Source organism: Helicoverpa armigera, chromosome 29 (assembly GCF_030705265.1).
Source record: "Helicoverpa armigera isolate CAAS_96S chromosome 29, ASM3070526v1, whole genome shotgun sequence".
Taxonomy (NCBI): domain Eukaryota; kingdom Metazoa; phylum Arthropoda; class Insecta; order Lepidoptera; family Noctuidae; genus Helicoverpa; species Helicoverpa armigera.
The window spans coordinates 3,623,312-3,638,560 of NC_087148.1; the positions used below are offsets into that span (position 1 = coordinate 3,623,312).

Genomic DNA, 15,249 nt, shown 5'->3' on the forward strand with positions numbered 1-15,249 from the left:
TGAGCAAAAGTTTAGTAGATGCCTGCTAGTCCTAGAATAGGTATTATTATTGGCACATACCATGTATGACGTTGCATTAACCCAGTTAAGTTCAGGTAGATTAAAGTCACCCGATAAAATAATGTGTTCTATACTAGGGTCGTCAAATAATTTCGATAACGCATTAATGAAGTTTATATAAATTTCTTCCGAGGTGCTTGGTGGTATATAGGTGACACAGACAAGTAGATTTTTACAACCGTAAAGGGGGACCTTAACTATTTGATGCTCTGGTAAAATTAAAGGGGGTGAGAGTGTGAGGCTAGATGGAATAAGTTCTTTAAAGATAGCTATTAGGACGCCTCCGCCGTCTTTTTTATTTGAAACTGCTCGATCGCGATCATGTCTGAACACTGTGTATCGAGAGTCAATAAATTCACTATCGGAGATATCCGGCGTCAACCAAGTCTCAGTCAAGATGATAATGTCGTATGCATGTGATAATATATTAATGTATAATGTGTTCAGCTTGGTCCTGATCCCTCGACAGTTTTGGTAGTAAATTGACAGATTATCCAACATTTTTAAATTTAATAGAAATAGGAGTATTAGTTATAAGTGTTAAATTAGAATATTTTAAACAGAAATTTAAGCATACGTTTAAGACGCACCGTACTTGTTTACAAAAATTAAGAGTAAATAAAGCAACTAAGTTTGAAAATAGAGCGATAAACGTGTACAACATATGAAGGCAACCAAAAAATAAGTACTTAATGCTACTAGTTGACCGGCACTTAATTATTGTTGTAAACCATTTAAAATTTGCTACATGGAATATTAAAGTAAAAAGTGAACCATTCAATGCAAAATTAGAAAATGCGACAAGTGACTGAATACGATTAACGGGTTTGTTCAGCAGCCGTAGTTGTAGGTATGGGATTTGGCTTAATCTTCTTGGATATGTCCTCTTCCGAACGTATGGCGTACGTAGAGGAGTCTTCAGATTCCTTAACCAAGACCGTTGCATTCCTGACCCACACGAATTTGAATTTGTTTGACTTAGCGGCTTCACGACATTTTCGAAATAACTCCTTGTTGCGCAGCGTTAGGTGCTCGTTCATATAAATACGACAAGGTGCACCAGTGAGGCCTATGCGATCCGAAGTCAGACCTTTAGATAACCGGTATGCACTGAGGACATTGTCACGCATAAGTTTAGATGTAAATTTAACTATTACATTCTTCGGACGATTATTTTGTGGATGTGCATGTGGGACCCGGTGAATGGATATTATATCCTTCGACGTCAAGGACATGTTGAGTGCTGAACCAATTGATTGAAGTACAGTAATTAAATTCTCACCGCGTTTTTCTGGCATATTTCCTATCTCTACGTTACACTGTCTTGCCTGTTGCTCCAGAGAATCGATCTTTCTTTCCAATAATTCAACAGTCGAGGCTGCCGAGTTATTCACATGTCGTTCCAGCACCGTCAGACGTTTTTCACAATCCGCATAGTTATCTGAGTTAAAATTAACTGTAGACTTCAACTCCGTGACAGTCTGTGACAATTCTTTATGTTTTGTGTCAAATTGCGACATATCTTTTTTAATAACGAGATATTCTGCACGAAGTTCCTTAATGTCGTTTTGAATTTGGGCCGAAATGAGCGACAATGTATTGAATTCTTCCCGAAGGTTGTTAATATTCGCAGTAATGGTCGTGAACTGGTTATTCATATCAACTCGGAGATCGCCAATATTCTTCGTCAACTTATCAGACAACAAGGCAATCGCCTGAGTAACATCTGCCTCACAGTCAGGCTGCTTCCGTTTTCCGCTTCTCAGGGTGACATTAGTACCAGGTACATTATCCGTGCACAAGTCAGGGTTCGATTTGCTCATTTTGCTATCCGGTGAACGCATCATGTTGGTGTTAATAATAACAAAATGAAAGATTTTAAATGTTAAAAATGTAGCAGCAAGCGCAATATAACAGATAGCAGTGCAGAAATTCGCACCGCAAAACTCACGCACAGTTGGCTCAGTGGTCAAGTGGGCTCCCTCACTCGCCGCGCACGCTCGGCCGCCGGTTCGCGCCCCGCGATGTGCAACACCTTTCAACTCAAAAATTTCTTCGAAACACTTCGACGAACAACCAGGTGACAGGGACAGCGCTCTACGGTTCTCAAGATGGCGCAGACAATATACGGCACTTCACGCAAGATAGTAAGAGAGGTACCGATAATTTAAAAAGCAAATTAAAAGCAAGCAACTCCGGGCAACTGCTAAAGTCGACAGCACGTCCACCAACAACTAGCTCAAAATTCAAACTGTATGCGCTTGATTTCTCTTAGCTCCAGTCGGTTTGCTGTCCCATCGCGCTATGAGAGTGAAGGAATATTGAGTGCACCTGTGTCTGCGCCAATGCTTGTGTACTATAACATGTTCTGCGCAGCTGGCTGACTTCCTTGCACGAGAACAGCTGCCATGGCTGATAATCGGCTAGGAGAACATTATGTACTTCCGAACCAGCGACAGCGGCATGTACAATGATAGCTACACGCGAGCTCAGTAAGAAATGCTTTACCTCCGAGACAGGCGCCGAAGCTGAGCGCCCAGGCGAGCGGCGCGAGCGGCAGCGCGAGCCCGCGCGGCGCCGCCAGCCGCGCCGTCACGCGCACCATCATCGTCGATAGCGGGATGTTGTCCACGAACGCAGATGCTATGCCTGACACCTGCATACAAACACATGTATACACCTATCGACCTGATTGTTCAACTACACATAAAAGGTACTTTTCTGCCGAACGCAGATGCCGCAAATACATTAAATGGGCAGCTGCTGTAGGTACTACAGTTTGTAAACTTTCACAAAGCAGCCCGGAGCCTGGAAGTTTGGTGTTTGATACACCCGTGCATCGGAGAGCACGTTAATGTCGGTCCTGCGCCTGATCTCTTTCCGGTCGTGTCGGATTGCCGTCCCATCGGGCTACGAGAGTGAAGGAATAGTGAGTGACCTGTGTCCAAGCAAATGCTTGTGCATTTGCGCAGCTGGCTAATCTCCTTACATGAGAACAGCCACCGTTGCATATAATCGGCTGGGAGGTCATCATAATCATTATTACTGTTTGCCTGTATTTATATGGCAGCATCTTGTGTTTATTTGACACGCAGATAAAGCAAATCTCCGTAAACTCACCCACAATATAAGCATGATGGCCACAGCTAGTCGCGACTCCTCACCCACTTGCAGTATGAGCGACTCCGTCATGTTACCGATCCACGATATCAAGCCCAGCTTTGATAACGCCTGGAATTATTATGACCATTAATGGCCTAGCCGTTTCCTTAATATGTATTTTGGGGATCTGGTTCTTGTGTAAATCGATGCAGCTAAGTGGTAAGAAAACTCATTTCCCCATCATGTCGACCTGAATGTAACTGACAGGGTATTGGACTAATTGGTCTCGTTATTATAGGTGCCAATAAACCTTTCACAGGTTCTTACGAAACATCAAAAAATTGGTGCACGGTTCCATAGACTGTGCTTATGTAGAAGAACTGGCATGAATCTTCATAGACAGTGTTTGCTGCAACTAAGTATGTACGTCTATTTCTATACATAGATACAGAGGACACATTTCGTTTGTTTCTACTAAACCGATATGAACAATTCTTTCATTGTTGGGAAGCTAGATTGTTCTCGAGTAACATAGACTATATATTATCAGAGTACGGAAATAAATACCCCCGTGATTTGATTAAAATCGCGGGAAACATCTAGTATATACATAAAGAAGTTACCTCCATGAGCACAAAGAGTCCTGCAAAGAACAGCAGCGTGGACCATTCGACCCTCGCCAGTATGGGCTCCAGGTCATCTCTTTCTGCCAGTAGCAGCAGTAGCAGAGCACCCAGTAATGCTGTCCAGCCCAGAGACAGACGCTCTGCAAACATATGTAATTAATTAGCCAAGTACTGTCTGACAAGGTAAGACCAAGTGGCCCTGGTAACTGGGTTGAGGATAGGCAGTCGCTCCTTGTAAAACACTAGTACTCAGCTGCATCCAGTTAGACTGACTGTTAGGAAAAAAGCTAGCAGATGATGAGCTAAATACCGTCTGATTGAGAAGCTTCGAGTGGCTTATCCTTGGTCGGTTAGGGCATGCTTTGTCAGAAGAAAATGTAGGGGCAATATATTTTTAATTTACTTTTCGTGTACCTAATGGGATATGCCAAAAGAAATTTATTCTGTAGTCCACAAAAGCTAAGAAATAAATTGCAATAGTTATAAACAGCCTTACGGCGCATTTGAATGGTAGGTATATCCATCAGTGAAGATTGTTATTAAACATAGGAATTTGACCAGGTTTTTATGGGTCTGATGTCAAAATCCTCCAGTAAGAAAATTAATACATACTTAGATCGAAATGGGGGAAAGTCTGCATTTCTGAGCGATATTTTCGCACGAATTTAACAAAATTATCGCAGAAGCTTCGTAGAAGGTTCTGATCATACTCACGCAGTTCAGGTATGGCGTGCAGAAAGAACACGATGATGACGAATGACACGCAGACTGCTGACTTCACCAGCAGCGGCTTGTCTCTGATGCGGTACTGAAATTGGTAGGTGTAAATACAATATTTATTATTTGCCAATTCCTCGGATCTCTTCAAATACTGGTTAGGTAGTATTCAGGGTATACAGGGCTTAAAAAGGTACATGGTGGGTTAGGGTTTAGAAATTATTGATACCTAAGTACGTCGCTTTTAAAGGAACATATTATATATTGCGTTTGAAAAGTAGTAAGTTGTCTATAGCTGAGTTTTCATTCAAATATTTTTAAAAAATTACCGTTGACTGAATAGTATAAACAAAAAGCGCATTGTATACCAAGTTATGATATTTATTTAAAAAAAAAAAGTTTTTATTTTGCAGATCAGAGTTGCAAGAGTAAATATTAGAGGAGAATATTAGATTTAAGTGAAGAAAGTGATGGGTAAGTGTGTAAAGTTATAACATAAGACAGTACCTTGAGCTTCATCTCAGCAAGGGTTTGCGTGAAGGCGGGGTCTGAGCGCGGTGCCGCGCCCGCCTCACGCCGCTGCAGTGCCGAGCTAAGCCTCGATACCTGCCACCAGGAAGTACACTAAGTCTGACTTACTCGGTATGTCCATCATAACTATACGCTGAAAACCTCGTGGCTAAGGCAAAGGATCGATGGAGCAGAAAGTAAAGTAACACTTAACGCGGTTGGTCCGTGAATGGGAGACCATTTTGTCATGAGGAGTTCTTCCGTGTTTCGGAAGGGACGATATACGGGTAAAAATCCCGGCCTTCTTTATACAAGTCTTTGGCAAGTCGTTACTGGTAGAAAGAAGCCAGATTTGACAACCAGTCTCACCAAGAGGTACTGGATTGCCCGGGTTGAGGAGGTCAGATAGACAATTTGTAATTCAGTGTAACAAAGTTCTTTGGAGTGAAATATAAACTGACAATTGGAATGTTTGGAGATCAGAGAATCATGATGATGAAGGAATGACAAAAGATTATATAGCCTTTCGCAAATAACAACAAAAGGCTATTCTGACATTTATTTACTATTTTAAAAATGCAGTTAGCTACTAATTACCTTCTTCTCCAGCGCTCTCCGCACGATGTCCTCGTCTCGCGAGTATGAAGACAGTGAGGCGGCCGCGCGTCTCCATACCGCCAACTCCTGGCGTAACTCTGGAAGAGTTTGACATTATGTGTAGTTTTCGTCAAATTTTTTATCGTCATGGGACTTAAGAGATACCTAGGCAGTACGTCCGAGTCGTATCAGAAGTTAAGATATGGGCTGTCCATCCATGACCGATAATCGCTGACCAATGTTACAGAGTGTTGAATTACACGCATTAACTATCCTTATACATTTTGTTACTCTTTCCAGTGCAGTAATATGTCAGAATAATATACAGACTTCTTTAAGACCAGATGGGGAAAGCAATTCCTTAAGGAAGAGGGTGAAACCGAATAAAACATTCAGAAGAATCATATTTAAGACAAACAATGAAAAACTCACCTAAAATATCTCTGGGCACACTATTTCTTAGCTTATTGATATCTCTAAACATAAATCTGAGTTGGAAGTACGTTTGTACTCCAACGATTAGAATACCGACGCCCATATGCAATGTGAACGTTGTGAAGTTTATATTCTGTAACAAAGAAAAAATAGTTCTTAGACACGTTCATCATATCTCACTGTATCACCCTTACATCACATCACACTATAACACTATCATCACATCACACTAACATTATAAAGGCGAAAGTTTGTGTGTGTGTGTATGTTACATTTCAAGCGCAAACAACTGGACAGGATAGGCTCTGATGAAACCTAGTAGTGTAGTAGCTCCGAATAACATACATATAGTGTTCTTTTTATCCGGGAACGGCAAGTCAGTTGTTCCTTAGGAAATGGTTGACATTGCTGGCACATAGAATAATAAAGGGTATTTTTTTTAAATATAATATAGACTTCATGAAATATTACCATTTGCACTGCATAGTGGCTCGTGGTTACAACATGGGTAAGTACCTTCTGTGGATGTAGGTACTTAGCATGGCTATAGTTCAGCTTTCAGAATATTGTAGAGGTAGTAAGTAGGTAAGGAATGGTTAGTAGTAGGTTTATCAGAACATGACAAGGTTAACACAACATGAGCCTTTTGCCAACTATGTTGGGGTCGGCTTCCAGTCTAACCGGATGTAGCTGAGTACCAGTGCTTTACAAGAAGCGACTGCCCTGTCTGACCTCCTCAACCCAGTTACCCGGGTAACCCAATACCCGTCGGTTAGACTGGCGTATCACATCATGATATAGCAAACAGTGGACCTATCACTAACCGCTTTAACTATAGATGGATGCGTGGCGATGATGACGTTGGGCGGGTCGCCCACCGGCGTGGCGGCGCCCCCCACGTTACTGAAGATCACCATCGACATCAGAACTGGGACGGGGTTTAGTTGTGTCACCTCGCATAATCTGGAAATTATCAAAAATATTATTAACTGACCTACTTGGCAAAAAGGGTTTCTTAGTTGGGATGTCCTTTATTTTTATGAATTGTTTGTTTAGTTTTTACCTACTTGAATTTTCAATGGTCTCATGGAGAAGGTGAATAGATTCAGGCGTTTGCCCATGAAATCGTAACGTAAAATCTCTTTCGCACCTTACTAATATTATAATCGCGAATCTTTCTTGGTATAATATGTATGTGCGTATGGGTGGATGCATGTGAAATTTATTTTGATGAAATGATATAGCTTTTAAATACCTATCAGAATAACATACCGATTAATGCGGGAAGTAGTTCCCTCAGCAGAAACCACTAATATAAACAAATTCTAAGGACACAGCAAAGATTCTATGTATAAGAGTCTTCTTGAAGACAAAGTCTTACCTGATAGTAACAGGAGTCATAAGCAGGACAGTGGTGACATTATCCAGGAATGTGGAGAATATAGCCGTGAAGAAACACAGCACGTTGATCAGTGGCCACGTTCTACCGCCTGTCAACTGAAACATTGTGGAATAACAATAGTAAGTAAAGGTAAGTAATGAGGACCTCGTGAGAGCCGCACGGGTCGAGAGATCATAAAGTTAAGCTAGCTAGACAGACTTCATGACGAGTTAAGTTAAGCACGTTAAATTGGTGGGTGTCGACTATCATCTGAATATCATTGGCAATCGGCACGGGTAGTCAGAAGCTAGAAAGTCTGGCAACTAGTTTTAAGAAGGAGTATCGAGTTGCCCTGGAAACTGGATTGATAAGGTCAGATAGGCAGTCGCTTCATGAGTGAAAGGACTAGGCAGATAATTATATACGTAGATAAATAGTAGAGGTTCTACGTCACACTTACTTCAAAAGCCAAGACAGCGAGGTAATCAAACAGGCCAGTTTCCGCCAATATTGCGACCAGAAGCATCATGCTGAACAGCAGAAGTAGGGTCTCCACATCCAGCCAGGAGACCAGCTCGGGTAACGTGGGTCTCTCGCCGCTGAGGGCCAGTACAGCTACTGCGAGGGATGAGGAGAGGAGAGCTGCTATTGTGCGGTTCACTATCTGGAAGATTTGAAGGTCTTAGTATAGTTTCTGGTAAACATGGTGGTTTGCGAGTAATATACTCTCTGTCATTCTACTAATTGTGTATATTCTGTTTTGTCTTGGGTCGACCCGAGAAAAGATAATCTATGCCATTGGGAAAACCTGTATTTTGTCGTTTGTTTTGTAATGCAGAAAATCTAGTAGCTAAGTAGCAGCTGCAAGGGTCTACCGATTGTAAAGTTACGCTCGGCGGTCGGTCCATAGTTTGGTGACCATCTTATCACGACGTTCCTATTTTTAGGCCGTTTTTACGGGTAGCCAGAAAGACAAACTACCAACCAGTTTTACGTTGAGGAGGTTAGATAAGCAGACGCTTCATGTAAAACACGGGTATTTAGCTGCAGAGCAAGCCAACCCCAACACAGTTGGGTAAAGGCTAAGCCGATCGATAAAACCTTTAAATAGCAAATATGTAGGTAGATGGCAACCTGCTACTTATGTCGTTATAGTTCATACCTCAAAAATAATCAGCATATACAACGCAATGAGCAGTATGGTGGCGTAGATGATGCCATCCTCAGGGTCTATGGGGTTCAGCTGGTAGCTCACGGTTAGAGGTACCGTCAGGTTACTCTGTGTGCTCATGCGAAGAGTTACTCGCGTACCTGGAAGTGTGAAAGAAAAGGTTTTAGATAACGCTTAAATAAGAGTGGTTATAGCGAAGCGAAGGAACTTTAAATCTTTATTTTTTTAATGATTTCGAAAGCTGGAGGTGAATCAGTACATGGAGTAGAAGTCAGTAGATTTTACTCGTAAATAAGTTAAGTCCGCCATTGTAATTTGTGTGCAAAAGAAGCATTAAGTAAATAATATAAGCCGCTATTTATCCGGCTGATGGGAGTACTCTATACTAATATTATAAAGGGTAAAGATTGTGAGGTTCTAGGCAGGGTTTAATCTCAAAATCTCCTCAACCGATTTTAAAAATTCTTGCTTAAGGTTGTGGTATTCACAAATAACGTAGCTTATTCCGTTGTGTTAAGTTTATTATTTCTTCTTTAATAGGCAATATTTTATTTTTTGGTGTGAAGTCACTCTCTTTTATGTGTAAAACTGCAGTAAATAGGAAGTCTGGTATAATTACCATTAATCCCAATCTGGTTCCACCTGGTGATCTCTTCCTGCAGGTCTGCAGTCAGGTTGAGTCTCCTGCTGTGTATGGGCGAGTTGTCCTGCAGCATCAGCATCTTAGTCTCCGAGGCGCTGGGGGAGAAGTCCAGGAGCTCTTCTGGTTGGAGATGGATCATCCATTTTGTTGAGTTCTGGAAAGGAGTTTAAAATTTTGGGTCACTGGGTTGCAACGTTGCTAGACTTTTTTATATCGAGTCTGAATGTTGGGTTTAGAGTAAAAAGCGAGAATTTATTTTGATAAAAAAAAAAATAAAAATAAAGCAGTGTTTGAGGAGCGGTTCATTGAATATCTGACGGAAAATGAGTCGAGCGTATCGTAAATGTATGATCGACGCACTAACGCATCATCGGCTAGGTGTGAATGATTGAATGTTTTACCGAATATTTGTCAGTTCTGGCGTTACGCGACCGATAATAAGCGACGCATATTCCGTTGGATATGAACCGACCCTTAAATTCAAAACTACTGAACGATGTGAATGAAGTTTGGGGGTACACGATTAATCTAGAACCTAAGATTCAATATAATCTATTTTTTTTGGGTGATTGGAGTAGTCACGGGACGTGGGTAAAACCGTGGGTCACAGCTAGTTTATATTTTTTGTGGTAACCATATTTATACAGAGTTACTAACGTTTTATAACACATGAAATTCAACGTAATGTAAATGTAATCCACATGTAATGTCATAGAGACTGTTATCTTCGATTCATATTTGCACTCTTACCCATAAATATTGACAAACAAAGCACCATCTGTGCTGAAGCATTGAGCTGAATGACTTCATTGTATTGTAGAACATTAATCATTCAGTCGTAAATATTTATGATTTAACTGTAGTTGAGTGCAGATAAAAAGTTATTACCTATTAAGTTCGTAAACATGATTTGATGGATTCAGGAGTTTCTAACCTTGGGGGTAAACCTTGACTTCACAGAATTAACTAGAAAGCTTTTTACGCAGAAGAACATTTTTGGAGGTGAAGAAGAAAAGCCGTAATTTTGGATTGGTGGTAAATGGATTTTATTTTACCTAAGTCACGATAATAATGTACATGTCCTTCAAAAGTTCTTTCAATTCAAATGTACCTAATCTAAGAAGTATTAGAATTGCAAATTTGCATTGCAACATCTCAAAAGTTTTCATATCTAAAGCTCAAAAACCAGTAAAATTAATCTTACTTCCAGTTTGTGAATCCGAAATCCTACCTGCTGAAAATCCCCTTCATCATCAGCTACCTGCCTATGTAGCCACAACAGCAGCGTATTAGAACTATCATTTGTGGCTGCCTTCTCAAATGGACCAGTCAGCGTGATCAGCAGTTTGACGCGCTCACTGCTGGATGGCAGTTCATATTCTGGAAGAAAATTATTTTTGAGTTAAATATTTTTGCCAAGTTAATGACCAATTTTGGAAATAGAGACTATTCTTAATTGATTTGCTTTAGTAATGGGTATAATAATAAGTTATATTGTCCTGAATATGAGTCAAAATAAAATACTTTGGGCTCTCGAGCACTGCTGACGAAACTGACGACCGATAGTTGGCCCGATGGTTGGCTGATAGTTAATTTTTAGGTAATCGAAATGAATCTAATTAAACACTGAATGATTGTTATTTACCCAGTGTCATTCATCTCCATACGTATTTACGAGCCCCAACTACAGACCGACTGAGGCCTTATGACCGAAAATATCCACTGTCTGTTTATGTGGACGGTAAACTTGGATCATAAAGGTAGGGGTTGTGTAGGGGGACTCTTGGTAGCTGGCATATATATGTATATCCTTCCTTATATATGCGGCCTATATCTGGTGTAGGTACGTAACCGAGTACAAGGTATCCGCCTGTATAATAAGCTGCCACGCTTTAGTAAATCCCGAAATCCCCGCTTGGGAATAGTAAACCCTTAATAGAAGGCTAGCAATTTTTTCATAGCTACTGGGAACAAGTCACTAACTAACACGGTATTCTTACCTTTCAGCTCTCCACCTTTAACAGCAGTATGCAGCACCACATCAGATCGCTCCATGTTCATCAACAGTGACACTGTTAGCAGCACCCAGCAGGATACTAGCCCACATAGCTTTATTGTTCGAAGTGCTTGTTTTACCTGTAATGTAATGTTAATCACCACGTGCACTCAATGCGGGTTGGTGATTTCAGACTTTTTCTCAAGAGGTTTTCTCGTGTAAAATTATCAGGAGACAAGTATTTTTAAAATAAAATGTTATAATAACAGGATTGTCTAGCTTAGTTAGGTGCCTACTCAAAGGAGTGAAAGAGGACAACCAAAGAAACGATATATGGATTGTGAGAAAGTAGATATGGTTAGAAAGAATTTTGCTTGTGAGATGACGGCAGATAGAAGAGTATGGAAGGAGAAGACATGCGCCAACCACTGATAAAATTGGGATAAGGGCAAGAGGATGTTAATGAAGTGATTACTCAAATACAAACCTTTTTCGTTTTAACTGATTTTAATTTGGTGTCTTCAATAGCGTGCATTGGTTCCATTAACCTGAAACATTTTAAACATAACATATAAAAATGCAAATGTGAATTCGTTTGTTTGTTTCGTTTTCACAATAAAACGGTTGAACAGATTGCATGTACATTTACACACACATGTATAGCTCAGCCGACTTCGTGTGATAAAACATCTGTAGTAGTGTCTTTCATTGTGTAATGTATCTTACCTATTCGTGGCGTCTTTGAGAGTCTCAACATCTTCCCTCTTCGTTTCTTCATGTTTCTTATCAAATATTGTTTTATCGCCTTCATTTGGTTCTTCTATTAGTTCTATTTTACCTGAAAATATTGTACGAACAAACTGACTAACTTTTTTAAATACTTTTTACTTAAGTATGCTAATATTGATTGAATTATTCGACCCGCATTAAAACCTTCAGACAGATGCAGTATATTAGATAGCTTTTTCGAAACTATGTTGAGGTCAGCTCCCAGTCTAACTGCATGCACCTGAGTACTGCCAAATGGAGCGACTGCCTATCAGACCTCCTCAACCCAGTTACCTCGATAGCACTTGGTAAGATTGGTTGTCAGACTTTCAAGCTATTGACTACCCGTTTTAATCAGCGTCAATGCCATAAAATTGTATGTACGTGTCCTGCGTACATTGGATTCTAATTTTAGACTAGCTTACTATAAAAAACAAATGACTAGACTAGAATACTTGGTAAAACACGTTCTGTTTTTTGTTTAGCTTCTTTATGGCTAAATGTTTTTATTTCTTTAGCGTGGTAAATCGATTGCATTAGTTGAGTCAACTGTCGCGTAAAAACTACTGGCATATTATGCACGTTATCTCTTGTGTTGCTAAGAATTTTCTCAATATTTAGACCCTAATTTTGCAGTGTTATAAAATGAAGTTCTATACCGCGTATTGACTTTCAGGAGTTAAAAGGTATATCAGTGAAGCTAGTGCATCATTATGATCATGGTTAGACTCCCGGCTATTATAAAACCCAAAAATAGATTTCGTCCCGACACGGGAATCAAACACGAGACCTCGTGCACAGCAGCCGTGCTTGCGACAACTAGACCAACGAGGCAGTTAGTTCATAATAATGAGCCGGTATTGAACGGAAAAACTTGACAACTATGGAAAAGATTTTGCGAAATCATTCTTCTTCTTCTTTCGTGTCGATGACATGTCTTATAGTGAGACTACTCTTTGTCAGCCCAATATGCCGCCACAGCGAGAGCACGGCCGGATGCACTCATGAGGCCCTGCCGTGAGCAAGTTTCAGGGCCCAGTGGACATACGAAATTATTAAGAAATAACAAGTGTAAATACATTAATAAGACTAAAAAATAAATCTTACCATGTTGCTGCTCATACCGTTGCTTAAAAGGCGCCAACAGCGGATCAAACTTGATCTCATCAGGCAGATCCACCCAGATCTCCAAGCTCCCAGGAGTTAGATCACTACAAGACACCACAGAATACACACTAGTGTTCAGATTCCTGTCTTTCTTTCTTCCTAACCTTTGGAGTCTTTGCAACAATTCCGCCATTTTAGATTCGGTCACTGTCAGGACATTTTGCACTGGTTTCGTTTTTAGTCCGTTTTGTCACTTTTTTTTAGTTTTGTAAGGTCATCTGTAGGTTTGTGAGTTTGTTGGTGGTTTTTAATAAATTGTGGTTGGTTTAGGTTACTGGAAATGGTGATGATGTTTTTATCAACCTACCTCAATCCGTCAAACTTCAATAGATTTTCAACCTTATCACAATAGTGGAAGGTTAATGTTTGAATGGTAAAATTTGACAGATTCGGATAAGTTGACCTGGCGTCTGTACCTTATATTCTGAGGTGTGTTCTTTTCCCAAGTGTGAGAGTTTGTGTGAGCTAAGTTGCACCGAATTGATTTTGAAAATTCTTTTACTAATAGAAAGACACATAAGTATTTGAAAGCGTCGAAGCATGCGCTATATTTTATCCTAGTACCACGTTTTTAAACGACTTCTTAAGCAGAAGGAGTTTCTCAACTTGGCCGTGATTTTTTTTCCTCTAGAGTTCATTCCAGACTTAGGTTTGTAGAGTTATTATCGAGATACCAATACCGATATTACTCATGAATTACACCTACCTATCAATGGGATGTTATCGATTAGTTCTTATCTGTGAGCGGTAGGTACGAGCTTTCATCGATTTTGATATTAAAGTACTTTGCGACTAATATTCCAATGAGGGTTTTCTAAAATGGCGTCCACCAGGTGGCAGCACCGAGTCGTCAGGTCCAGGTAACTGTCAAAGTGCTTATCTTTACTATGAATAGTGAACGATTTTAGTGTTTTTTTTTATTTTATAATTAAAGCACTGCATTATTGTTTTACTATTGAGGTTGAGTAAATAAAAAAAACTAAATCATATTGTGTTAACAAATTTTTCAACAAGCTTTTCCTTAGTACCAGTGACTTTTGCACCCTCTCTCTTAGCTCAATTTTTAGTTCGGAAACCTTATTCTGACCGTAGTCCATAATAAAATCAATAACACTTCCAATATAACAGAATTTCAATAAACAATAAGTTCGCACCCTACAATTCCATACTATTTGACAGCTGTTTGGACCCGACGCATACGAAGCGCCGCCTGGCGGCAGAAAAAATATCGAAAACCCTCATTAGTAGTCATGGCAAGGTAAGTAATTGAAGAGGACACTGGGCAGACATGCAAAAATTACATTATCTTAGTATATTTTCATAACAGTATAGACGCTTTATAACTGAACAAGATATAATGTGAGAAAAGCAGTTTTCTCAGTGATTAGTATTCTCAGTGAGGTTTATATAGACCAAACACACACCTTATACCTTTAGACTAATCACACTGCAGACGAAACTGTCGCTTGTCGGCAGAAAGTTAGCCTGAACGGTTGACTGTGACCGTGATTTTTTGCAAATTTTATAGATAACGGAACGGAACCCTCCATTGCACAGGTAACTGGGTTGAGGAGGTCAGGCAGGGCAGTCGCTCCTTGTAAAACACTGGTACTCAGCTACATCCGGTTAGACTGGAAGCCGAACCCAACATAGTTGGGGAAAGGCTCGGGGGATGATGGTACGGAACCGTCCGCACAGGAATCTGAATGGTAGTTAGCCGGTTTTTAAATAAAACCTTTTTGATGACTAAAAAGTAAGTATTTAAAGGTTTTTCAGTCAAAATTCAGCTGAAATCAACAGATTGGAAATACACGCATTACTCATTTACAATTGCATGTTAATAACTAAAAATATTTACGGTTTACTGGGTGGAATTTCCTGTATTCGGTGTTTGTATATTTGTCATCTAGAAGACTAGTAAACATAATGTTTATTTTTAACTTGACTTTTTGGTTTAGGTAAATTTTATTCGCGACGTCAAGCGTTTGTAATATAATGTAGGGACACCTTTTCACACATGGTCGGTTAGCCCCATGCTAAGCTATTAATTAACTTGTGCTGGGTGCTAACACAACT

At 40.0% G+C, this 15,249-nt stretch overlaps 2 protein-coding genes across 4 annotated transcripts in view; both read right to left on the reverse strand.

Annotated features, from left to right (window-relative positions):
- The window catches only part of LOC110381387 (P protein), a 32,648-nt gene that overhangs the window by 4,147 nt on the left and 13,252 nt on the right, over positions 1–15,249 (reverse strand). The window contains exons 3-19 of one of the 3 annotated variants that reach the window (XM_064042540.1): positions 13,114–13,217; positions 11,965–12,076; positions 11,726–11,786; positions 11,243–11,378; positions 10,474–10,622; positions 9,219–9,396; positions 8,591–8,739; positions 7,889–8,092; positions 7,429–7,544; positions 6,872–7,010; positions 6,045–6,180; positions 5,613–5,710; positions 5,013–5,111; positions 4,503–4,596; positions 3,786–3,928; positions 3,181–3,291; positions 2,569–2,716 (exon numbers count right to left, since the gene is read on the reverse strand). In XM_064042540.1, coding sequence (XP_063898610.1) covers positions 2,569–2,716; positions 3,181–3,291; positions 3,786–3,928; positions 4,503–4,596; positions 5,013–5,111; positions 5,613–5,710; positions 6,045–6,180; positions 6,872–7,010; positions 7,429–7,544; positions 7,889–8,092; positions 8,591–8,739; positions 9,219–9,396; positions 10,474–10,622; positions 11,243–11,378; positions 11,726–11,786; positions 11,965–12,076; positions 13,114–13,217 — 2,177 coding nt within the window. Of the gene's footprint in view, positions 1–2,568; positions 2,717–3,180; positions 3,292–3,785; positions 3,929–4,502; positions 4,597–5,012; positions 5,112–5,612; positions 5,711–6,044; positions 6,181–6,871; positions 7,011–7,428; positions 7,545–7,888; positions 8,093–8,590; positions 8,740–9,218; positions 9,397–10,473; positions 10,623–11,242; positions 11,379–11,725; positions 11,787–11,964; positions 12,077–13,113; positions 13,448–15,249 lie in introns of all 3 variants that reach the window. The other 2 variants (XM_064042541.1, XM_064042542.1) reach the window with 2 other exon arrangements.
- LOC135119066 (uncharacterized) lies at positions 595–2,521 on the reverse strand. The gene has a single exon (XM_064042544.1). It carries the CDS (start codon positions 1,905–1,907, stop codon positions 879–881), a length of 1,029 nt encoding a protein of 342 aa, XP_063898614.1. The 5' UTR covers positions 1,908–2,521; the 3' UTR covers positions 595–878.